Raw genomic sequence first — 26,369 nt, forward strand, 5'->3', positions numbered from 1 at the left:
ATATATAAATATCATACTATAAATATGAAAACAAGAGAAAAAGTAAAATAAATAAGGACATAGGAATAAAAATCATTTATATAAAATACCTGAGATTAAAATATTTTACAGTGTTAATTTCATATTATTTTAAGTAAATCAAAGAAAAAGCCCTAAATTAAAAGATTTTATTCCATATAATCTCTACTAGCAGGTAACTTAGCAATATACAAGTGTTTTACTCAGAATTTTCTATTCTTATGAACTTTGGCCTTTTTCCAGTCCTCAAGTAATCTTATAGACTATAAAATCTGTGCTTCCTATTCAATTTTAAGAGGTATAGTTCTGCTGTAAATCTATGTTTGATTACCTTCAGACAGGAAGACAGCCTGTTTAACTTTTGTCTTTTAAATTGTAACATAAACTAGAGACGAAATATACATTTTCCCTACTTAAAAAAAAATTGAAAGTAGTGGTTTTGTCATTTCTAGAAAGTTTGTTCATTAAAGTTATAAACCTTTGGGGAATTTTATTTTATTGAGGCAAACGTGTTTCTATTCAGTATTTTATACTCTTTAAACCAAGGAAATTGGCAAGCCGAAAGATGAGAATTTTTAGGTACCATTAAAATTAGCTATAATATTCACCCACATACCAAAATTCCTTAAATTGCTGCCCTTTTCCTAAGAGGTAAGATTATTTATAGAGAATGAGTTGAAAAATATGGCTGGCTGGTACATGCTATAGTCTATCTTTTTAGTCTATATATGCATACAATGAATCAGTAACAATTTTCTAAAAAAGCTATGGATCTGCTTTTCCCGCTTGAGGGGCCAAGGGTCAAGGTATCAGCGCTGCCTTACTCACCAGGCTAAGGCTGGAGTTTGCTCTCTGAGGGCCACTGGTAGTCTATGGCTCCCTATTGCCAAGGTTTACCATATGGAAAAGTATGAACGGACACCCTCTTTTCCACAGTTCAGCTCCCCAAAGGGCTTGAGGCAGAACTGAGAATTAAATTTAAGAATGTACACTGCAAGTAATTGAGAGTTTAATACCTTTTTGTATAGAAAGCACAAATGAAAATGAATGGATCTGTACCCAATTCACTTTCACAGAATTAAGCACCAGTCTCGGAAATTTGAACTTCATCCAAGTCTTCTCTAATTTTGAGGACAAGAAAGGCCCCCTGCCATTTCTTTAACAAATGACAGTGAAACCCACCACACTGTTTATAAGGGAACAGACCCTATCTTTGACAGAATGTAGATTGCATTGAAATCGATGTCACAAACTATTTGTATCATTTTATATTATAACAAATATAAAATGCAGGCTATTCCGTGTTGCCACAGTGATTGCTGCTTTGTGACTACTGAGGAACTTACCCATTTTCATATAAATTCCAAGCACAGTCATATCTCCAAAGATGCATGTAATTACCCTGTATGACACAGCAATTACATGAAGATGACACTCTTGCATGCTTCTGTCTCATATAAACTCAAGCATTTAGCAGGAAGCTAGAGGATATGTGGTTCATGACCTTGAGTAATCACTACTAATAATCTCTGATAACAAGCTTGACATCAGAATGAAAAACAAGGCTCAGCAGTTACCACTAAACATATCTCAAATTATGCTGTATTATTTTTTAGACCCCTTGAAACCCAAGATGAGGTAACCAAAGATACCTTCTATAGACAAGACTCTTCTAACACCTATAAATCAATTGTAGTATAACTTTTTAATCAAACCTCCAAAAATATGTCATGTTGTTTTCAGCCTAACAGTCCTGCATAATTCTTCTTAATTCCAGAAATAAAATATAATACTCCAAGACCATCACCAATATCTACCATTGACCATGGTCTCACAAGTGTTATTTTTTTTAAACTAAGTTATTTGTACATAAAGTTGCGTGTAGACCACACCTCTCCTTGTCATTTATTTTCATTACCGTTGGAATAACACTACACTTAATCACCTTTTCCTATGACAACCACTGGAATGTCTTAAGGTTTAAATGCTCCACATTTTTTTTTAAATTGTGTTTACTTTTTTTGCATCTAGACCCTTATATTAATATAATTGCTATGAGCTAATTAACTAGAGAATCTATGAAATCAGCTTGGCCAGATATAATTCTACTCCCTGGTTTATGAAATGTTGGTGATTCATTGTCAACCTATACACTTTAAATAGTAAGAAACATAGGTACATACTTATATATATGCACATACAACATTTTTAAAGCCACAACAAAATTACTATTTTAAAAACAACTCCCATATACATACACATTAAAATTTTAAAAATGCCCACTTAAAATAAAACTCTAGCTATTAATCACAAAGCAAGTCAGGCAAGGAGGGAGCATCTTAGTTTATTTAGTTTTACTTTTACCTACATATGTCACTATTAGTCTTAGAAACACTTGTATCACAACAATGCTGAACTCAAAAATTGACTTAGTCAACATGAAATAAGCCATAATTCTAAGACCTTCTACATTCTTAGAAGAACTTGTCTAATTAATTCCGATGACAAAAACAGAGCCAAATCTCCGGACCTTTCATAAAGTTAAATCTTGAGTCTCTGTTGCCAATCTAAAATGCTAAACTTGATGCTAAGAAGGTGAAGTTATCAGGGCTTGTCCTGATTGGTTGGTGGTTGGTTGGTTGGTCAGTACAGTTTTATCTGGTTTTTAAAAAGAAAACCTCTGAACAGGGCATTTTAATATAAAAGAAACAGAGAGGCTTGCCCAAGATCATACAATCGGATAACACAGAAAGGGACTTCGGCTCCCAAATTCCAAAAGCTGCAAACTAACTATTGTTGCCTTTCAAATGGAAATCTAAGGAATATTCCATTTTAGGTTCAGCCTTTCAGCAAAATAGAGCTTCAGAAGCAAAAATATCCTATATAAGAATATGTAAGGAATCAAGAAAATATTCCATTTCCTTTTTACTAGACAAAGTTGTATTGTCCTTCCAATAGACATTATAATGAAAAATGTATGTCTCAAATTATGCCTATGTTGAAATTTACTTGGGATGACAAACTCCTTTTCTTTCATGATTGTTCATCTAGGCTGCATAAAAACTGTAATAATATGCCTAGTATCTAAACATGTGCAGGCTCCCCACAAAACAGTGTGTGTGTGTGTGTGTGTGTGTGTGTGTGTGTGTATATATATATATATATATATATATATATGTTAAAGTGCTCTCCCAAATCATAAGTAAAAATGCCTTTGAATGAGCAAAGTGCATTTATATTACGCTTTAAAAATGTTCAGTTCTCAAATATTGAATGTAACAGATAAGGCCATTTGAATAATTTAAAACAGATTTTACACTGATGGCATATTGATTTATACTTGATATACAAACTTCTCGTGGTGTTCATTAAACCATCTAAAAATGCCCTAACAAATGGAATCTCTATTATGATCTGTTAGCCATGAAGAGCGTGATGTCTTATTTCCTCGAAAGTTTTCAGTTAATTTCCTCCCATATCATAAAAATGGCACCATAGAAGGCTGAGCAAATAAATAAACAAGCCCGAAATACCCATACTTGCCAAAGCATTTCATTAGTGGACATCTTTCTCTAAGTAAGTGATGCATTTAAGTGACGCTCCTGTGTTGATAACCTCTAAGCCATGCAGACTTGTTTCCAGCCTGTGTGTTGTCTTGTTTCTACAGAGTGTTATTGTAACCCTTTGGGCTCAGTCCATGATCGTTGTAATGGCTCAGGATTTTGTGAGTGTAAGACGGGAACAACAGGGCCTAAGTGTGATGAGTGTCTGCCGGGAAATTCCTGGCACTACGGCTGTCAACGTAAGTAACTCTGGGAGCTGCCCTCTGCCTGCTGCAGCATGGCTGGTTCTGCTTGTCCAGGCTGGTGTGTGCAGCTTCTCAGAGCAGAAAAAGACCCAAACCACTGACAAGCTTTGAAAGCTACTTAAGGCCCCAGCCTATGTGTAGGAGAGAGAGCAATCTATCAGCTGTCCAGCTGGCTTCTTTGAAGCCCATCTTCTTCCCCTCTGAATGCTGGAGCAACTTATATTGAAATATTGTGCTCAGATCCAGGTACCTGGCCAGACCATAAATTAAGTGGCACAATAGGGACCCCGCTTGGAAATTCTCACCACAAAATGAAGGGTGATGTGGATGTGGTTAATATATTTCTTGAACTGAAAGCTACCCCGGAGCTCCAGAGTTCATAAATTAAATGATATCTACATAACTTATTACCACCCGTGCTATCACACCCATCACTGAATCTTAACCAAAAACCTAAAGGTAATAAATCTAAGGGATATTTAAATGCCAGGGTAAAATAAATGACAAAAATCAATATTGATTTTAAGCCTCTGAGGTTAGGCACCATGCAGTGAGCCTTAGACAGATGCCATTTGGTTCAGCCTCATTTCTCTGAGGATTATCAGACCTTCTTAAAAGCTTGTCAGGCAGGTGGCATGTCGGTGTATTCAGGGAACAGAAATTTAAAAATCTGAGCAGAAGTGTCCTCCTGTCATTCATAACCTTTTCTGCTTTTTTCATTATGCACTAACTTTCCGGGCTTATCTGTACACATTTAGCTTACTAATATTAAAAAGCCACCAGGCAAATCCTCTAGAGCTGTGCAGTCCAATAGCAAATTGTGCAAGCCACATATGGAATTTTAAATGTTTTGTTATCCACATTTAAAAGTAAAGATAAATAGAAGAAATTGATTTTAACAGCTTATTTAACCCAAATATCTCAAATAGTGTCGTTCAACATATAATCAACATCAAAACTATTAAAGATACATCTTACATTTTCTTCATACTATATTTGAAATCAAGTATGTGTTTTATACTTACTGAACATCTCAATTAGGACTGACCATATTGCAAGGCTTAATAGCTACATGTGTCTACCATATTGGACAGCACAGCTCTAGACCTTCTTTTGCTTACTTTTCACTTGAAAACAATGTCAGCATGCAGGAACTGTCTAAAGCCAATTCCAAGGCTACACAGAGTATGTCACCCACTACTTGTGGAATTAGAGTTATCTCTAAGCTACTCTTCCACATAATGTAAAGCCAAAGTGAGATTTACTGCCATACTATTGTCATAGGCAGCAAAGAACTGTGGTGATCGGTTGAGAAATCTGGCATTGAGTATGCTACGCCAAGGTTAAGATGGGATCCAGGAGCTGGAGGTGAGCGTCTCCAGCCACGCTGGAGAGGAACATTAAAAGACAAATAGGTAGCACACCTCCACATAGGTTCTGCATAAGGCCATAGTTTAAAAGTCCTGCTTGTCGTAGACTCCTAGAAAACACCTTAGGGGTACAGGTGACTTGGTGGATCCCAAGGACCATATGAGAGGCCAGAATTCAAAGGCCAGTCATTGATCCTGGAACATCTGGATGTGGCCTCCAGCAGTCAAGAGGGTCTCTGTGGAGGCCCAGAGAAAGCCAGCGGTCAAAAGAAGAGAAGGAGGGACAGAGGAAGGACCCAAACCAGCCCAAGACTCAAGGCATACGTTATAATGAAACTTTATGATTAAGATAGTCTTCTCAAAAAGAAAAGCTCATGTAAACTTCCTGATGCAGCAGACCTAATGAATAGGTATAATCAGGGAAAGATATTAAAGAGGAAAGCTAATCTAGCTTTAGCATAGATATATTCCAAAAAGATCATAACTTGATTTTTTGTATTAAATATTGGAGTATTATTTTTAAAAAGTACAATGTCACCAGATTTTCCCTTCTGGAATTGGAAGGCTGGATTACACATGGCCCTACCACATAAGGGCTGTGCAATGTACAAAACCCTCTGTATCTCAGCCCCAGCACCTCACATCCTGGGTATGTCTAGATCAGTGAGATTAGAGAAATAGATGCTTTATCCTCTTGAGTATTTCTTGAGTATCTACTATGAACTAGGCATTGAGCTAACAGTAGAGGCTACAAGGATGAAATAAGACAGCTGCTGTGGACATACGAGTATGGAGTTCACAATCTGAGGTGAGAGGCTGACAAACAACCCAAAAGTTTTGAAAGAAGGTAATCAGAACTAAGAAAGAGCAATGTATGTACTTTTAGTGAAGCCCTGATGGAAGTAAGGCTTCCCAGAGAAGTGATGTTTGGTTCAGTTCTGAAGGATTAGTAGGAGCTCTCCAGGATGGAACTTCTTGAGCAAAAGTACATGAGCTAACACACTATGTTCCAGAAATATCAAGTGATTTTGATATGATGGAAGGATAAGGTGTGTGTGTGTGTGTGTGTGTGTGTGTGTGTGCATGGGGAGGGACGGAAGATGTTCAAAAGGCAACCAGCAACCAGATCACATGGTTTCCTGAACCAAGCTGAGGAGTTTCTTCTCATCAGGAAGGAGACAGACAAGGGATCCATCATACAGTTTTAGACAGAGGAATGAAATGGTCATAGTTTGTTTTAGAAGATTATTCTGGCTGCTAAAGGAAGAACCGGAACAGGATGAGACTGAATGTGCTATATCAACTTAACATATTTCAGATATACCTTTGAGTATGCATGCAATAGCTTTATCTCTCTCTGAAATCTTTTTCCTTCCCTCAGATCCACCTATACTGAGCTGACATTCTGTGCAAAAATATACAAATTCTGCTGTCAGTTGATAAATGGCTATAGCAAAAGTATCCCTAAGTGCCTTCCCCTGGGATCTCTCAGACTACCCCCAAGAGCCAACAACTAATGGGGTACACCTGTCATGGTAGGGTGCCTCCAGCACCAGTGTTAGATATTCATTCTAATTAGTTGTTAATTACAGGTTGACAAGTATTTTTCATATTACTCCTGTCTGCACGCACATGAATGCCCTCAAAAATGCCCTTCAAAAAATGCCCTTAAAGTCAATCTCTCTGTCTTCCCTCTACCCCTCCCCCAACACACACACACACACACACACACACACACACACACTTCTATTGAGTTGAACACATCCTTGGGTTAGCCGCATTATCAGTGGCAGTGATTAACCCGACAACAACAACAACAACAAAAACCCATGCCAAGAAGAAAGCAGTGGTCAATAGTGCTGGCAGTGATGCTGGCAGTGAGCCATGAGCTTCGGTAAGCAGACACTCTTAGGCCTTGGGCATGAATTGCCTCTCCACTTCTTACTACCTGCAAGACATAGAGGAAAGCCTGTGGCCTGAGTCCAATTTTTATCTTTTAATGGGAGGTAATACTAGGACATGACACATCTGGTAATCATGAAGATTCAAGGAAAATAATGAATGTGGACCTCATGGTACATATTAAGCCCTCAATTGTTACTTATTCCAAGCACATGTTGATGTGTCAAAATGCTAGGCAAAAAACTTGTGTTTAAAAGTTATTGTACAATGATAGTGCAGAACACGAAGCAGGATCAGCCACTGTTGGAATTCCAAATTGTTGACCTAGGAACTTCTAAAAAGCCCTTCCTTGATTATAGGCAAGGCCAATTTAAGAGACTGAAGTGAAGCTGATCGGCAAATCAACAATGTGGCTTCAGCAGGGGAAGTGAAGAGCTCCAGGATCATAAATGAGCCTTCTGCTTCAGGAGGCCATCAGTTGTATGCTCCATAAGCGTAAGCTGGTCTCTCTGACATAAAAGGTGAAAACCATCAGAATGAATGGGAATTAGACAGCCTGGGGCGCACCCAATCCAGGAAACAAAGCAGAAATAAAAAGGTTTCAAGGAGACCAAGCTGAATCAAAATTAGTATCGAGGTTACTAATAGAATAATCAACCAGCAAGGAGAAGACAGGTTTGTTTGGTTGATGTTTTTTTCTGTGCCTCTTCGAAATTAGTGAAGAGAGTTGAGCCATATCCCAAAGAATAAAGCTAAATCTTCCCAAAGGGAAGACACATTCCATGCTTCACATAAAATATGGAGGGTTAATATGTATTGGGAAGTGATGAAAAACTTGTCACCAGCACTAAGAAGATTGGACAAGGGAAGGTTTGGAAATTTTGGTTTGGAAACTGGAATGGAAATAGCCACACATAGAACCAATGAGGCTGAAGAGGAGGTATGTGGTTTTCCTGGAGGATGTAGAAGATGCATTAGAAATCATGCAATGTCTATTAAAGCTAACGATTATCCTCCATTTTTATCTAGTTTATATGAATACTACTGGTGCTTTCAAAAGAACTTATAGTCTGAATATTTGAGTTAAAGTCAAAAGAGTTGGTGACATAGTTCAGTGTTATGATTTTGGAAGATAACAAAGCATATGGGAATTAAGAATTAAGTACACGTAGCAAAAGGAACATGGAGATTCAGTTGTTGGACCATGGCCTATATATCCTAATAATCCTAGAAAATGGGTTCTTGGAAAGGATCAGCACATATATTACTGAGAACAAAAGAACAAGTGTTTAGTACAAGGCTCAATGGCCTGATCAAGAAGATCCTTAATTCAGTTTGAGTCGAATATTGTGAAAATACCCTTATAAAACCGTAAAACCAGACAGTGTGGCAAACCACAGAGTTTGAAAGAAAAAGAAAGACAACAGCTATTCTCAGGAGAAGAATAAGGAAAGGTTTGTGGAAAAAACTCTATGGTTTAGATGTTTTCCTTCCCAGAGAATGCACAATAACTATATCCATTTTCTACTGCTGCTCTAGTAAACTGCCACAAACTCAGTGGCTCAAAGCTATAAGAATGTATTTCTTACAATCCTGTATTTAGGAGTCCAAAAAGGATCTCACTGGGCTAAGATCAAGCTGTTGGCAGAGCTGTGTGCCCTTCTGGAGGCTCTAGGGGAAAATCTGTTTCCTTGCCCTTTTTTAGCTTCTAGAAGCTACCTACATTCCTTTGCTTATGGCCCATGTCCTCTACCTTCAGAGCCAGAAACTTTCCATCTCACTGCGTCTTTCTTCCATCATTATATCTTTCTCTGACCACAGCTGGGATAAGATCTTCATTTTAAGAACTCATTTGATAGGCTTGGGCACACACAGATAATCCAGGATAATCTCTCTACCTCAAGGTCCTTAATGTAATCTCTATAAACCCCCCTTTTATATGTAAAAGAACAGGTTGCAAGGATCAAGATGTAGACATCTTTGGAAAGAACGTTGACACTGCCTACCACAATAATCATTGAGAATGGCAACTTTTAATGTCGACCATAAATATGCCAGTATCGTGGAGATAGAAAGTAACTCATGCTTGGAATAAAGATATGCAAAAGAAAAACTCACTTGAAAGAAATACATAATAGAACAGAAAAGAGGGCCATGTGTCAAGAAGGTATAGACTTGCATTGTCAATTAGAAGGTAGAAACAGTGAAATACTTTTCAGTCAAGAGCAAAGAACTTATCAAAAAGATATTGTGAGTGTGTACTGCAGACCACACAACCATTCAGAAGATAAATATAAGCCAAATTAGAAAATCTCAATACTCTGGAATCTCAAAAAGCCAAATTAGAAAATCTCAATACTCTGGAAATCTTCCAAAATGGAGGTATTCCATTTCAAAGCCAAATTAGAAAATCTCAATACTCTGGAATCTTCCAAATGGAGGTATTCAATTATCAAGACATTCACTGAGAGATGTGTTCTGCTAATTGCTGACTTGAACTGACAAGAATTTCCTTGCTCAAAAGTGGAAAAAGCAGTCAGGAAACTGGTATTACCACTCTGGGGTGGCACAAAGATGCTAGTATCACCTAAGAGAAGAAATGTTAATGAAAACCTTTAAGGAACATTGTCCCAAACCTTAAGAAAAAGTCAAAATATCATTAGGGGGAAAAAGTAAGATCTTAGATACTTTTAAACACACACACACACACACATTGATTTTTTTTTAAGAAATAAAAGCACAAATTCTTCCCAATAGGCTCCATAGAGAAAATAGGAGACTTCTAAAATAAACATAGCTATGCAAGGGTTCCCAATGGGGTTTTGACAAACATTTATTTAGTCCCTACTATGTGCTAGACACTGCTGCAAATTAAGGCTAAAATATAAAAATTGCAAAAATGCAAGATGGCTTGAAGTTCTATTCACAGTTGTCCAGGTGACAAAGATGTGGCAATCTCAGTCCACTTTCAAGCTCAATTCTAGAGAGCAGTATGTCATGAGTAGCAAAGAAACTAACACAATTTCAGACTGAACAAAGACCAAAACTAGTTCCAGTCGTCTGACATGTGCCCTGAGCAGCCCACATCAAGAGTCTAGAGCTTGGAGACCACGTTCTAAGGCAGCAGACAGTGATGTAGGAGAGTTCTGTCTTTGATGAAGGGATTTTCATAAAGCCAGCTGAAGCAGGTCAGGAAGCATATGACTTGACACATTACAGGTGTCGACCAGGGTTCAGAGGACTCTTGTGTACCAAGTGGACATGTTGGCTCAGAGAGAGAGAGAATGGAGACCAGTGGGTAAAAGGGAGCTGGGTTTCAGCTCAGCATTTTCCAACAATGATTCCTTCCAGCTGTCTAAGAAAATACAGTAGAGTGCCTTGGATAACGATAAATCCTCAGACTCTGAAAAACTTCGAAGTGAAGCTGGGCAGGCTCCTATGAGTGATGCTTTTTGGCGAGTTCCTGCTTAAACAAACAGTTGAGTGAAAGACCTCTAGGACCTCTCCAGCTTCTCGGCTCTTTCAGAGCAATCTCATGGGCCAATAGAAGGTGTAGTAAGATATTCAGTTCAAGTTGTATTAAGAACTAATTTGGCCACTTAGCTGTCCTCTGTGCTCACCTCTCTTTTCCAATGGGTAAACTCTCGTACCTCCCACCAGCGCTGTTCTCAGTCCTCACTTTTGGTTTCCAAGAGTCAGGCTTCGAACTTCCATAAATCCTTTTTTGGTTCTTATCAAAGCTTTTCTACTACTATAGATCAGAAGGCTTTCTTTTTTTTCTCTTCTTCTTCTTCTTCTTTTTTTTTTTTTTTTTGGTATGAGATTAATGTCTACAGGCCTGACAACTTGTGATTATTAAGATGATGCTTCCAAATGCTTCTCTGAGATGAAGATTATACCTTCCTGGACAAATGCCTTGAATCAAACTTGTAGTTTTTCAATTACCTCTGGTTATAGTCTCCTGCTATTTGCTGTGTTACATTAAAATGTCCAGTTTACATTTCACCAATTGACCTCACATTTTGAATCCATTGACAGGTGGCATGTCACTTAAACAAGGATGTCTGTAATGCTTCAGAGCATTTGCAGTCCCAGACACGATTTTACTCGTTTGGCTCTTATATCTTTATCACTGAACATGAATGGCATCACTGAATCCAAGTTTTTAATTTCCTTGCTAGCAACTTGAACAACAGTCTCATTTCCCTTGCTGAGTACCACATACATAACAGTGATGAAAAATAAATAGTTGGAAGGGCCCTTGATATTACTGTTGTTCAACTCCTAAGGGTGGGAAGGAAGTGCTCGTTAAACAGAACCAATAGGAGTCTCCCTAAGGTAATTTAAAAAGGAAAATATTAGGAAGACAGAAGATAGAAAGTGGCAATTTGTAGGCATTACAAATGTGTTGGGTAGTCCTCCTGGGGGGAAAGAAGGCTCGTTTTGTCAGCTAGAAGAGCAAACCCCAGGGTTACTGCCAGTTGTGAAATTTCTCCTGATTCAACAGGACGAGGCCGAAGCACTCAGTCATGTTAATAGCCATCACTTTCTAGTTCCAGTCCTTTTCCCTTCCATTCTTAACCTAACTCTAATTTGAGATTGGTAGAAAAAGCCCCCCAACCTCCTGTACATCAGGGACCTGATACCTCCTGTGAGCAGGAGAGTCCAGGGCTTAGAGTCACGCCATAGAAAGTGCTTTAACTCTTCACACCACTAATGGCTCCATTTGGAGCGACCCTAAGAGGCAAAGGCGGGAGCAGCTTGAGAGGAGTGAGTTGTTCGGAATGCCCTTCACAATTGGGTCATATCCCAAACACATTTAAAACCTGACGTTCTTGAATTGTTGGAGTTTGGTATAAGACACACAGAGATAGTCGGTATACTGTCCACTGGATATAATAGCATTCTAGATCATTTCCTGACAGCCCGAGGTTTGCCTGCTACCCAGCTGCCCTGTGCCCAGTTCAGAGAGGGGTCTCAGTTCTGACCCCGGTGAGAAGCTTTCCATATTTACTTGGTTATCTGTACTATTTCCCCATTTATTTGAAGACAATTGTGGAAATGACAAGGATGCCCAAACTTTACCATTTCCCACCACAGAACCATACAAGTTTAACAGTGAAAGGGTTGTGAGATGCCAAGATAGGGAGAGATGCAGGTACAACTTTATCTCCTAGGAGCTCAGAGTCAAAGCCACGGCCTGGTCCTGTCTGTTCATAGGATGATCAAGAGGCCAGGCAGAGATAAATTACATGAAGTCTTTTCCTTACTTCAGCAATATGTACCTGGAGTGTCACCCTGAGCCACTCTTTACACACTAGTGAGTGTGGGTGTGGGTGTGTATGTGAGACAGAGAGAGAATCTCCATCTTCTGAAGCTGCGTACATGAAGATAATGCCTAAGCATGTCAACCCAATTGGAAAAGGACTGCTCCACTTGAGATTTGTGGGAGAAAAATATTTAAGTGAAGACTCAGTCCTCTGTCTCCATCAGAATGGAATTCTGGGGCAGAGGAGCCACAGATAAACCAGGGTGGCAGGTCTCCTGATGACTAGATTCTAGGAGTCAATGCAGTGAAATTGGGGATCCTGATTCTGGCTGGGATCGTTACCAGCTCTCCAAGAAATGTTCACGTAACACTACAGCCTCTTGTGTGCATCTCCTATGAAGTCCTAGACAGGGCTTGGGTGTTCTCAGGCTCCTTGTTGGTCTGAAATTCTATGATCCCAAAAGCTCACAAACGGTTTGGCCTCCTTGCATATGGACCAAGTGCTGAGGAATAATCATTATTTTAGAATAATAAAAAATTGTTATTTATTGTGCACTTTCTGTGGTCAGGAATGTGTATGCATTAGCCCCATTCTACAAGGGAGGTAGCAACTATTTTCCATATTTTAGAAACAGAAAAATTGAAATTTAAAGAAGGTAATTCCCCCAACTCGAATGTCTGAAAATGGCAAACCAGTTATTATGAAATATTTATTTATTGAGTTTGCTGCAGCATTTTATAGGATTTTATCATTTTTAATCTTAAGATGGAGTTTTTGGTGATTTATTCCAGGGATCAGCAAACTTTTTCCATGAAAGGTCAGATAGTAATTATTTCAGGCTTCCTGGGCTATAGAGTTTCTGTTGCAGCTATTTCAGCTCTGCTATTGTAGCCCCAAATCAGCCCATGATGACATTGAAATGAATGAACATGTTTATGTTCCTTTAAGACTTTATTTTTGGGGATGCCTTTTAAAAAAAAAGACTATTTATGGACAGCGAAATTTAAATTTCATGTATTTTTTAAAGATTTTATTTATTTATTCATGAGAAACAAGAGAGAGAGGCAGAGACACAGGCAGAGGGAGAAGCAGGCTCCTTGCAGGGAGCCCAATGCAGGACTAGATCCCAGGACCCAGGATCACGCCCTGAGCCAAAGGCAGATGCTCAGCTGCTGAGCCACCCAGGCATCCCAAATTTCACATAATTTTCATATGCCATAAAATATTATTCTCCATTTGATTCTGTTTCAAGCACTTAAAAATATAAAAACCTTTCTTCATTCAAAGGCCATCGTAAAGAGGAGGCAGGCTCCTGTTTATTTTTTTTTTAATTTTTATTTATTTATGATAGTCACACACAGAGAGAGAGAGAGGCAGAGACACAGGCAGAGGGAGAAGCAGGCTCCATGCACCAGGAGCCTGATGTGGGATTCGATCCCGGGTCTCCAGGATCGGGCCCTGGGCCAAAGGCAGGCGCCAAACCGCTGCGCCACCCAGGGATCCCCAGGCTCCTGTTTATTTATGTCAAAGTCACACAGCAGTTAGAAAGGAAGAAACAGAGGACCTGGTTAATACAGTGGAGAGAACACGAAGCAGAAGACAGAAGAGAACATTAAGAAAACACACACACGTGCCACTTTTCATTAAAGTGTGTCTTCTATCCTGATGTAGGTATCACAAGGGGTTGGTCTAGCTGATTCAGATTTACCAGGCCCTAACTGACCCTAAGAAAAATGTTAGGTTTTCCAGAAACATGAAGGCTGTGACCAAATAATTTCCAGGACAAGATCACAGGCGTAGTCAGTGCCAGGTGTTTAAAGGCTTACGAGCTGGCCAAGTCAATTTAGCATCAATTTAGTACAATCAGCAACTAATGAAAGAGAAGTCAGGGTGGCCATAATCCAATCAGGGTTGCTCATGTTGGTGTGAGGAATCATTCTGTCGCACTCTGCAAGAACAACCCATCACCTTGAATATCAGCACAAAGCTCTACTAAGAATTATAGTAATAATATCAGCTACAACACCAAGGGCACAAGAAAAAAAAATACATACAGTACAGTACAGTACCTGTCGAGAATTTTTTTTAACCTCAGCTTCGATGTCAGAGGTAATTATTCTAAATAAAGTGCATGTCAGTGCCATGAACCTCTGCCTTTTCTGTCCAGTACTCTTTTGAATGTAACTACATCTATTGAACCCAGGGCGTTCTGGATCATGTGGCCCTATCTGCAGGAATAGAATTATGTCATGACCATCTCTACTTAAGGGCTGTGTGCTTTTCATCCCATCTTTGTCAAATTTTTTGTTTTTAAAAATTATACTCAACCTTCAGTTTTCTATTGCTGCAAGGTGGGAAGGAGAGGTATGCATTAGTACAAAATGATTACCTTTTTTGTATATGAATGATTTTTTTCCTTTTTTAAAATTTGAATTCAATTAACACATAATGTATTACTACTTTCAGAGGTAGAAGTCAGTGATTCATCAGTCTTACATAAGACCCAGTGCTCATTACATCACGTGCCCTCCTTAATGCCCATCACCCAGTTACTCAATTGACTCGGTTGATGTAAATTCCTATAAAGTTTGATTTCACCTAGAAGAGGCACATACACACAGAAATTCAGGCCCACACACGATTCATCTGCTCTGCATCCAACTTCAATCACAGACTCATCCTCCTAGTTAGCAGTCAAGATCATCCAGACATCGCTGGATGCTTTAAAACAGAAACAGTGGCTAAAATGTATTTTTTACAAAATCCCTCCCCATATTCTGCAAGAGTGTAGCATAGGTATTATGCATTGCAGTTCCCTCTTCTGAGCTACAACTCTCTGGGGAAAATGGGCGTATGTCTCAGAGACAAAAACTACAAAAATAATGAAATATTGATGTAATTATTTTTAAGAATCACATTTAGACCTCATTTTAATTAGTATTTTGACCCTATGGACTTAGTCTTACTTAGTTAATCTGTATTCTTTATCATGAAGATCAATAATAATATGGACAAACTACATTGTTCACATAATTTTGAGTGCAAAAAGACAAAGTTTGGGAGTTTGTAGGAGGGCTTGTTACCAGGATAATCTGGCAGTTTATTAGTGATGTAATGTCACAATCATGCATTTTCAGTTTTAACAAATGCCCATGTGGAAGATATTTGGTTGTATTATGAGGTCTTTACTGAGATATCACATCCCTCTTCTTTCTAATTAAAATAAAAATTAAAGTTGCTGATTTTGCACCAAGGCTGCTAAACTACATATAGGCATTTGGATATGAGCTATGAACCATATCTGATCATATCAGGCTTTGAAATTTCTGAAGTCACATTTTTACTTAAGACTGTCTAGAGTCTTGAGATGGAGGAGTTTGTGTTTTACCTGTTGATAGGCCTGTCTAACAAAACATGATTAAATCAATCGTGGTCAGTATGTTCCTTCATATATAACAAATGAGGTCAGCTCGTACCATACTCTATGGGAAATCTAGACCTTCAAGTTCATCTTTGGTTACTAAATTCAATTTAACCAAGGTGATGGGAGAGCTTCTTAACAGAGTCTTGGAAAATCTTTTGAATTCTCCCCCACTGGCAAACTGGGCTGCCTAGAGGTTTGTCTGATTCATGCACTTATTCATGCAATCATTCATTTATTCATTTCCTCATTCATTCACTCATACTGTCAGACTTTTTAAAATATGAAAGCCCAACTGTGTGCCAGGAATTGTGCTAAATTTTAGTACCAAAGACAACTAAAATGTGACCCCTGCCCTCAAAGGGCTAGCATTCAGAAAGGTCTCAAATCAGAGTCCTTCACTCTTGTTGGAATCTGAGAAGACCAATCTCCAGCACTACTTTTCGAGCTCATTTTTCTGTTCACAGAAATCTCTGCTCCAGCCTATAATCTTCGAATCTTATATATAAGTTCGAGTCTCAGGCATATTCTAGTTTAGCACTTATTTTAAGCCATAGGTGAAAACTGTTTAGGGCTCTCCTTATGGCAATTAATAATGAAGACAATGGCGACAATTAAGAGCTTGCCATGTGCCAGGAACCATGCCAGGCCATTTACAGTGACTTGTCTAATCTGTATAAAACCCCATTAGCAGTTATTCCCACTTTATAGGTAAGTGAACTGAGGCTCAAAGAGGCTAACTAACCTGCACATGGTCATCTAGATTCTTGCAACCTTAAAGTGTGATCCTTTAACTAATTAGCATCAGCATCACTTGGGAATTTGTTAGAGATGAAAATGTCAGGCCCTACCCTGGATTTCCTGATCTGCATTTTAACAAGATTTCCAGGTGAATCATGTGTATATTTGCATTAAAAATTGAGAATTTAGAGGGTGACATGGAAAGTGTAGATTTTAACCTTGAGGTAGGCTGATTCCAAAGCCCAGGTGTTTTGTTTATTTGTTTTTATTACTTAGTGTTCACAGAATGTTGGTGGCTGGGAAACCAAGGGCAAACCTATGCCTTGGTAAAAATTATGTAAGGGGCAGGAACTCGTAGAGTATCTCATGTCATCAGTTTTTACCAGCATGTATTCTACAAATCCAAATCCTATTAAAATAAGGAGAATCATGAAAACTTAAGCAAGTAGCCTATTTGTTTTCTTTCATCCATATAATTTAAAAGTGGTTAATATTTGATAGGTTAATAATAAATATTTTAATATAGTATATTGCATTTGGTTATGAATATATCAAAAGGAAATACAAAGTGAGTTCCAAAAGATAAACTTTTATTGGGCACATGAAATAGAACATAAAATTTGATGGCAATTACCATTTAATCTATTCATGTTTGGAAACGTATTGAAAGAGAAACTCATAACTCAGTTAATTGTTATGAATTATTAATTGCTCATTTGAAAAGCGATGAGCAGAACTGCTCTTGTTGAAAAACTTTCCTTCTCAGTGGCTTTAACCTTTGTGTCATTGGTTTTATGAGAACAAAAGGGAAAGAATGACAGCAAGATTCTAATCGTCCAAAACTAGGAACTGACAAGACTGTGAACATCTCAGTGACTATATAAAGGTTAATTGAGATTGAAATGAAATAGTTATCGCTGGCCCCACTCTAGCATACTTAAGTATGATTCTCTGGGGGGTGGGGGGGGAACACATCTGTATTTTATAAAAATCCCCAGGCAATAACAAGACGCAGCCAGGATTGAGGACTACATTCTCAGTAACTGCATGTTGTCAGAGAGATTTCAGCCAGTCATGAATTTGCCTCGATATTCTGAACCCCAAGTGAATGCAAGGTGGGCTCCAATTTGCCACTCCTCGTTAGAGTCTGAGGTAAGAGGGCACTCAACCAAGGCCAGAAACACTGGAAACCATGGGCAACTTTATGAAGACATATTCCCTAGATGGCAAGTGATTTCTAATCCATATAGGCTAAGATCAAGAATATATCTGGATTCAAAGATACCTCATATAAATAGCCCCTTCTTTCTCAAAAAAAAATCAATGTTATGAGTTTCTTCTGTTGGATTAAAAAAAAAAAAAAACCTTCAAAACGTTGAAGGCTTTTTTTATTAACTAAATCCAGGGATTTATTGTTTAGTGTCAGCAGCGTAACTGCTTTATAATTGATTTTTCTGAAGAGAACTGAAAACTTAAGCTACTTTAATTTCCTTTATCTTGACACACATGATTAGCATTACTCTGAAGTATATTTTATCAGGTTCCCAATTACCATTTTTAAAAATCAACTTCCTCATGCATACTTGTCTTGATAAAATATTTCTAAGACAGAGAGAAAGTGTATAAAGATAAAAATATGGCTGCTTTATTCCCATTGATAGCTTTATCCTTTTTCTTCAAAAATTATGTTTATATTCAGTTATGCTTTTTTTAAATGAGTGGGATTATTAAAATACATTATACCTGTTAATTTTTAAAGTCTTGGGATAAAGTAGTAAGAACATTTGGGCAATGGCAGAAATTTAAAGATAATGAAAGAAAATGTAAATTTGCAATCTAGGCTAATATGCCTAGATTCTTGTAGAGGCAATCAAATATTTGGTATGAGACAGTTACAGTCCTGTACTACTAGTCAGCCTTACTCAGCCTCCATTTGCTCATGTAAAACGACAATAAGAATCAGATCTGCTTCACTATCTGTGAGAATTAAATAACATAATGATATTTAACCCAGTTTCTGTCACACAGTAAGGACACATGGTGAGTTAATAAAACTGTAAGCGATGGTACCTGCCTTCAGAGTTTCATTAAAAATGGTAGGGATTGGATCAACAAATTTAAGAAAGCAATCCAAACAAATGACATGATAAAAATGGAAGTGATCATAGTCCTGGCTGCTTCCTGGAAAAATTTTTTAAAAGACTAAAAAATGAATGGGATTTCATACTCATTGTGTCATCTTCTTCTGGATGTTTCTAGTCTTAATTGCCATCTGCAGATGCAAAATTTTAGTTAACATTTTGTCTAAAAGCAGTACCTCTTAGTTCTGCAGTTTCCAAATAGAGAAATAAAGCCCTCACTATAAACTTTTATCCATTAAATTCACCTGACCCTTAGCAGCACTTCTTTGTCAATTTTAGGATCATCTTAAATCCTGGAAATTACCCTGTAATGCTAAAATGCCTGCCTGCTAGCCAGGTCTTGAAGTATGGTGACCTCCTAAACAAACCAAAGCAGACTGGGTTCTGTACCTGGACATAAACCAGTTTCTCAGGAGTGATGATGATTAGACACTTACAGTCTGTTGTGCCATCACCAGACCCATCAGATACTTGACGATTTTCAGCTTGGTGACTGTTGACACCCTTAGGGATTTGTATGTCAGAAATGCATTCAGAGCCCCTTGTTTTTTGTTTTTTTTTGTTTTTGTTTTTGTTTTTTCATTTTTGAGGATTTTTTAGAACTCCTCAGGAGACTTTTTTTTTTTTGCTATTCTTAGCAAATTCCTGTTATGTGCTATTTTTCAGCAAAGTTCAGATTTCTCTTCTTACAGTACAAAGATGCTCAAATTGAGATTCTTACTTTGAAGGGAATAAGGTTGTTTTTTCCTACAGAAGATTAAAAGAAATAATATGAGTAACAATTTAACCACATGTCATACCGCCCTTGAAGAAGGAAGGCTGAATTTTTAAGGTGAACCAAAGGCACCGAGGAGCAGAAGATGAGTTAATACTTCCTCAGCCCTAGCAGTGTCACTACAAAATGTGAAAATGAGAAGGAAACAAAACCTCCAAAGAGTAAGGAGAGCATGAGGGAAATGTTAGTGTCGCTCGCAGCAGGATCACAGGGAACTCACTGCCAGGGTCAGACAATCTGGGTTTAGTCTGTGCCTTTGAAATGTGTTGTCCCTCTGTACACTATATTGGCATATTAGTTTATGTTTTAAATTAATGTACTGGAGTAGTTGAGGAAGAATTTATCAGGGCAGGGAGAAAGGGTGTAAGAAGTACCAAGCTCTAAAGAAGCAGGGTAGGAGGAAAGACCCTCGGTTGAGGGATTCATCAGCACATAACCATTTACTGACCTTTTGCTATGAAGCCTGCATCATGATAGGTGCTATATAAGATGTTAAGCAAGTTTCATATAGCCTGTGCCCTTCAAGAGGCTACTAAATTTGAGTTTGGGGTAAAGCACATAAAATCATGGGGTAAAGCCAAGTTTCCTGTCCAGAGTACTCAGCGCCCTCCTAAAGAGTCTGGTTTTAAAGGAAACTGGAAACTACTCTAGGTCTACTTTAGCTGGGTGGCTCTGTCTTGAATAGTGATTGGAATCCTGGCCCCGCCTCATCCTGTGTTGAGCAAATTATATAACCTCTCTGACCAAAGATTGTGCTTCTCTGAAAAAGAGATGATTCCATCTCATAGAGTTGTTAGGAAACCAAAGGCAATGCTTGTGAATTACTGAGCCCAGTTCTTGGGGTGCAGTAAGCTCTACAGCTGATCGCTGTTACTGGTATTGCTCCACTAGAAGCAAATTGCGGTAAGTAATTGCAATTGATAAAGAGCTTGGGAGGATTTGCAACCGTCAATGAGCCATTAAACCTGTAAGTGGAGATTCCAATCATAATTGTGATTTTTAAACAATATTTGACAAGACAGTTAATTATGTGTGCTCAGAAGTCATCAGGAGAAAGTGGGAAGTGTCTGGGTGGTGGGCAGGGAACTTTACATGGATTCTCTGATGTTCTGAAATTCCCTGGGGGAGGGAGCTGTGGGAAAGATAAGTAGTTGAAAGTGTGTCCTAACATCACAGGTCTGCACCCCTGGTCCCGGGGAAGTGACCAAGTTCTATGAAATGCCTGAATCTCCCCACCTTGCTCAGAATTCTTGAATAGTCTCCTTCGGCCCTTGAGTGAGGGGATGGAGCTTCCATTCACTGTGGCTCACTTCTCCAGCATGAGGTTAGCCTCTCCAAACATTAGCATCTGTATGGTAGAAGAAAGAGTTCTCTTTTGTGTCGAATTTCAAATTAGAATTTTATTGTTTTGTGGGACAGCACAGTCAACTTCAAATTTGTTAATAAATCTGAAGGTAGAGGTAATCTTGTACTTTTTAAACAAGATGGCAAGGCACTCTCTTTTCTTACTCCAAATTTAACATTAGGACAGAAAATAATGTTCCTTTAGAGCACGGCTCTCTTTCTAAAAATTTCATCAGGAAACTGACAGTTAAAAAGGACACTGAAAACACATTTCTTTTCAAGAGCAGACGGGAGTTCGCGGGGGATTTTTTCTTTCCCTCAGGAGGTGCCTAGTTTCCAGCTACAAGAGTATGCATTACTCACTGAAAAATGTGTTTGAAAACACAAGTAGAGATCATGACTAACACCCTCAGGGACTCTCCTCAGGCCAACAGAAGTACAATTCTGCTCCTGCAATGTAGTTAAGCTTTCCTGCTGACTGTGTCCTTCTTTTCAAACTGCAATGACTTACAAATAAATACACCAGATTAAGAAGACCTCATGATTAAATTGCATTCAAAGATATTTCAGTAATAAACACACCATGTGCTGTAAGCATGCTTGAACACTTTGTGCATATTATTTCAATTCTTTTTCCCTATAGCATACCCATTTCAGAGATGAGAAAACTAAGGCTCATAGAGTTTAAGTCGTTCAAGCAATTGGTAAGGCAGTGGAGCTATTATGAAATCAAGATAAAGATCTGACCCCTGGTCCCATATGCCATGCAGACTCATTGCTGTGCCTCCAAAATAGACACACTCGTCAGCCCAATCCTCCTTTGGAACTAGGAGGGTAATAGGAGCTTGTTGCAGTGTTCTAGTCTTGGACCATAGCCCAGCCCCAGGGTCAGCTTGCTTTTGGTGAGATGGAAAGAAGCCTCAGTATTCATTAATAGGAGTGTTTATGAACACAAACACCACCACACAACAGAGAAAGAGCCTTCTGGACAGAAACAAGCATCGACTGACAAAGGTTATTGACTGACTTCCACTATCAGCTTATCATTTGCTAACAGAAGCAGTTGTTTATTTACTGCCCTCTATGTGCAGTGAATTTGTTTCTCAGAATCAGCAGCTGGTCCACGTTCACTTGGGACAAGCAAGCTATGCTCTTAGATTCCCAGCTCTTGAGGCTGGTGTCTAGAAGGACACAGAGAGGCCCTGCTGTGAAGAGGTTGCATCTCGAGTAGGGTAGGGTATTAACAAATGAGATGGGCTCTCATTGTAAAGGCTGCAAATCATTTAATTCAAGCCAAAAATCCTGTGTCGTTTCCCGCAGAAAAATCACCCAAGCTCGTCATGGAAAGACTCTCTGACCAATTCCTCAAACCAGTCAGAAATTCAGATAAAGACATCAAACTGTAGCCCACCCCATGTCACTTCACAGGTTAATACTTCAAAGAAGGAAACAGCATACATAAACAGCTGTCAGATACTTAGTGCCCGGATCAGATATGACAACAGAAATAATCTTATCCCAACATCATCATCATGACAAGCACTTTGCATCATCCTATTTAATCTTCACAGCATTCCTGTAACAGAATATATCACTTTCTGAGTTTTGCAGACTTAGAGAGGTAAAACAAACTGTCTAGGTCACAAAATTAAAAGAGAAAAGGAGGAGGCCAAACCCAGTTCTCTTCCTTTCTAGGCCACCAACATGTATTCACTGTCAGGTGCCGCACACAGAGCACTGAGCTACAGCAGCTCAGGGGTGAGCCTCGCAGGGAAGGCGAGGGGAGAAATGAGATGTAATGAGGAAGACTGTTGAACATCAAACACTTGCAAGATGATTTTTAGAAGCAATAAAAAGTCATTATTCACAGTGTTGTCCATTAACCTAGGTTGGTGCTCCTCGGGATCAAATGAAACAGAGCGTTGGATGCTGGAAACAGCAAGGTGCCCATCTTCTCTAAAGCAGCAGGCTTATTCTTCACCAGCTGTGTTAGCACTTGTGAAAAGTAATAAATGCCTGATTCACTTTACGGGTCCAATATTCTCAGATGGGCAGGGCCAGTAACTGCTGTTGCATTGCAGCCGCTCCAGTGAAATAAGGTGACAGTATTAGGTAGCATGGCAGGAAGGATGTGCAGACAAGCCTTGATTGTGGTAGCAACTGTTTCATGATGTCATGTCAGGACTACATGGTCAGGCTCTTTCTGTTGCCCTGGAGACAAGGAATGGCAAGAATTCTCTTCATCATCAAATCATTAGCCCCTGGTGGCAGACACTGTCTCAGCTCTCGTGTCCTGTGCCTGTCATCTCTTTGGAAGGATGCATGAGAAAAATGCAGATGGCTTGATATAGTGGCTGCAAATGCTCTAAACAGGATTTCTTAAAACATGAGTAGGTGTCATGGAATCACCTCCGATCAGGTTTGGAAAGATGCACCCATTTTTAGAAGAGATGAGAATGTTACCCAGACCTGAACACAGTGACCCATCATGATGGGAGACAGGTCATTTCACTTCAAAAACTGAAAACCATCTCATGAAAAGGGAGGTGAGCAAGGAAGGACAAAGAAAATTAAGTAGTATAGTGGAAGGCATCCTAAAATCACTTGAGGCCAGAAGTGGAGTGATCTGCTAAGTCAAAGGCTCACTCAGCTGCCTGGGTTTAACAAAATGAAAACCCCTTGGACACCTAGCAGATATCCATATGTCTGTTTTCAAACTTTAGGCGAAGGGGTGGGATTTTTTTAAAGATTTTATTTATTTATTTATTCATGAGTGACACAGAGAGAGAGGCAGAGACATAGGGAAGTTGGAGGAGAAGCAGGCTCCCTGCAGGAAACCCAATTCGGGACTCCATCCCAGGACCCCTGGATCATGCCCTGAGCCAAAGGCAGACATTCAACCAATTAGCCACCCAGGTGTCCCGAGGAAGAGTGGGATTTAGACACAGTGGACACAAGCAAGTCTTGTCTCACTCAGACTGGCTTTGGAATCTGTCCTAAGTCCATGCCTCCTCCCAAAAGCCCTGTTATCATAAAATCTCTCTTGAGCAAATGAATCAACAAAGCTTTTTTAGGAGCTCCGACCAGAAACAAGTAGACCCACCCAGGAGCCTAGCCTGTTTGCTTACTGGGACTCCTAGCTGGATTTTATTTTATTTTTTTAAAGATTGATTGATTGATTGATTGATTCATGAGAGACACACACAAGGAGAGAGAAGGAGAGAGAGAGAGAGAGAGAGAGGAAGAGACACTGGCAGAGGGAGAAGCAGGCTCAATGCAGGGAGCCCCATGCGGGACTCGATCCCGGGACTCCAAGATCACGTCCTGGGCTGAAGGTGGCGCTAAACCGCTGAGCCACTGGGGCTGCCCTCCTGGCTGGATTTTAGACTAGCCTTCGATGTATCTACAGATACCACACTGCACTTCATCGACTCCTTGTGCCCAAAACAGATTACCAACGAAGCCCAGGATTAGAAGTTCCATTTGGCTTCATATTGGTCTGCAAACACCTTTGTCTGCCTACACACTCAGCATGGAGTCTGCCTGAGGTTCTCTTCCTCTTCCTCTGCTCCTCCCCTTGCTCGCATGCACACTCGCACTCTCTATCTCTCAAAAAGAAAGAAGAAATAAACAAACAAAGAAGGAAAAGGAAGAAGAGCATTCTTGGAGGAAACTAAAGTCCAGTAGGCAGCATCCAGATTGAAAGGAAACACCATACATCCATCACTCAGCTATTTTCCAGTATGCATTTCTGGTTCTTTTAGTACCAAATCCTCTATCCAACACTTTAACTATGAAGAACAGCACATATTTGGAAAAGTCTGGTAGCAATGCATTTGAATTCCATTTGCACGTTTCTCATTTCTCCATGTGCATGGCACTCTGCTCAGTGCTGTAGAAACACACAGACACGAGCACCCATTCAACATGGTTACTTTTAATGTGTTATGCTCAATTAGCAGAGAATTTGGGAATATTGTTGAATATTGTGCTTAATGACATACATGTGTCTATCAGATATTCATGTAACATTCTAAGAGGCAAATAGATTACTTTGAGGGTTTATCTAACAATAATTTATCTTTTATTGAGTTTTTTGTAACAAGAAAATTGCAACATTCTTTTATAAATATTGCGGTTTGAGTCATACATAAGCTGCCAGAATAAATTATTTATATCAGTAGACTTATGAGTTTGTAGTGTGAGGATGTTTTCGCCTCCTAAGGTATTAGGAAATTATGAATCTAATACTTTACCATAATATCTAAGGAAGCAGAACAGAGCATTCATTTCTTGGATTTTTGTGTTATGAGTAGTGTAAGGAGATTTTTCTGAAGACTTTTTTTTATTTATATATTCCAGACTCCTTAGTGATATTAGACAATGAGCCCATCCCCAGGATGGTATGTTTTTATCCATAATATTCAAGGAAAAGACTCAGTTTACTTTTAAAAATTGATCTCACTTGCTCCAATAGCCCAAAAACAGGTATATTCAATTCTAGTCTGTCCTCATATGAAAGTTTCGGAGCGTTATTCACTATATGTCTAATGTCAAATATTAAAAAACACAGTATAATAAAAATCTAGTTCAAAATCCCCTTACTTTCAATCTATTAGATTAATGGGGATGGCACATTGGTTCCACTGTTATACCACTCCAGTGGCAATCTTTAAAATTAGGAACTGCCAATCTGGGGGAAGCAAAAGAACCCTATATCATTTTAAATTTAACTTTAGCCTGCTCTGAAGCCATTAGAGACGATTAAAGGAGATCTCCAGCCATTATATTCAGCCCAGTAGTCTTCAAGTTCAAAAGGTAAAAAGCACTTTTCCCTATAAATAAACTGAGAGACAAAATTATTTTCAATGAAGTTTCAATTTCAGTGAAAATAAAGTAGGTAATTACATTGGCTATTACTGAGGTCACTGCCTTCATTGACCATCTGGCTCAAAACTAAAAAATAGGTATCATTTGTGACATGGACAGAAATGAGCAAAGTGTCCACAGCTTCCTCCTTTAAAGACCTGCAAATTCAGTTAATTCACATATTAACAGTCTTCATGAAACAGCTACAAAAAAAAAAAAATAATAACCTGATGGCCTTTTTGAACCTGAACAACTCACAGCATAAGAAAGAAAAGAAATGAAAGCTGTGATATCTTACCATGACCATTACTATAGTTATAGTTTCTATATGATGGGTTCTTGCATAACATTTTTGTTTGCCAAAAACCAGTGGGCCAGACTTATCGCTCTGATTTCTGACTTTCCTACATATATAGAATCCTATTTGTTGGATGTAAACTTTATTTTCAAGTTGGAAGTGTTATCCCCTATTAAGGAATATAATTTAATTTTTGCCTAATTTTACTCTACTTTCTATAGTTTCAAAAGGCATCAAAACAGTTCAGGAAGTTGGGTGGATGCTGTTTTAAAGTCATTCTCAATGCATATTGCTTATTTTTACTAATCTCTTTTACTTCTAAAAAAAAAGGCATTATTGGATTTTTGTATAGCATTGGCTCACATACCTATTATTACCTGAAGTGTATTGAAGAGAAAAAAAGTTTATTGCC

The 26,369-nt window shown here is 38.8% G+C and overlaps 1 protein-coding gene across 1 annotated transcript in view; it reads left to right on the top strand.

Annotated features, from left to right (window-relative positions):
* NTNG1 (netrin G1) overlaps positions 1-26,369 on the top strand; it is a 298,389-nt gene that overhangs the window by 251,223 nt on the left and 20,797 nt on the right. The window contains exon 6 of the mRNA XM_055340644.1: positions 3,686-3,820. Coding sequence (XP_055196619.1) covers positions 3,686-3,820 — 135 coding nt within the window. The remainder of the gene's footprint in view (positions 1-3,685; positions 3,821-26,369) is intronic.

This window comes from Nyctereutes procyonoides, unplaced genomic scaffold (genome assembly GCF_905146905.1).
Source record: "Nyctereutes procyonoides isolate TBG_1078 unplaced genomic scaffold, NYPRO_anot_genome, whole genome shotgun sequence".
Lineage (NCBI taxonomy): Eukaryota > Metazoa > Chordata > Mammalia > Carnivora > Canidae > Nyctereutes > Nyctereutes procyonoides.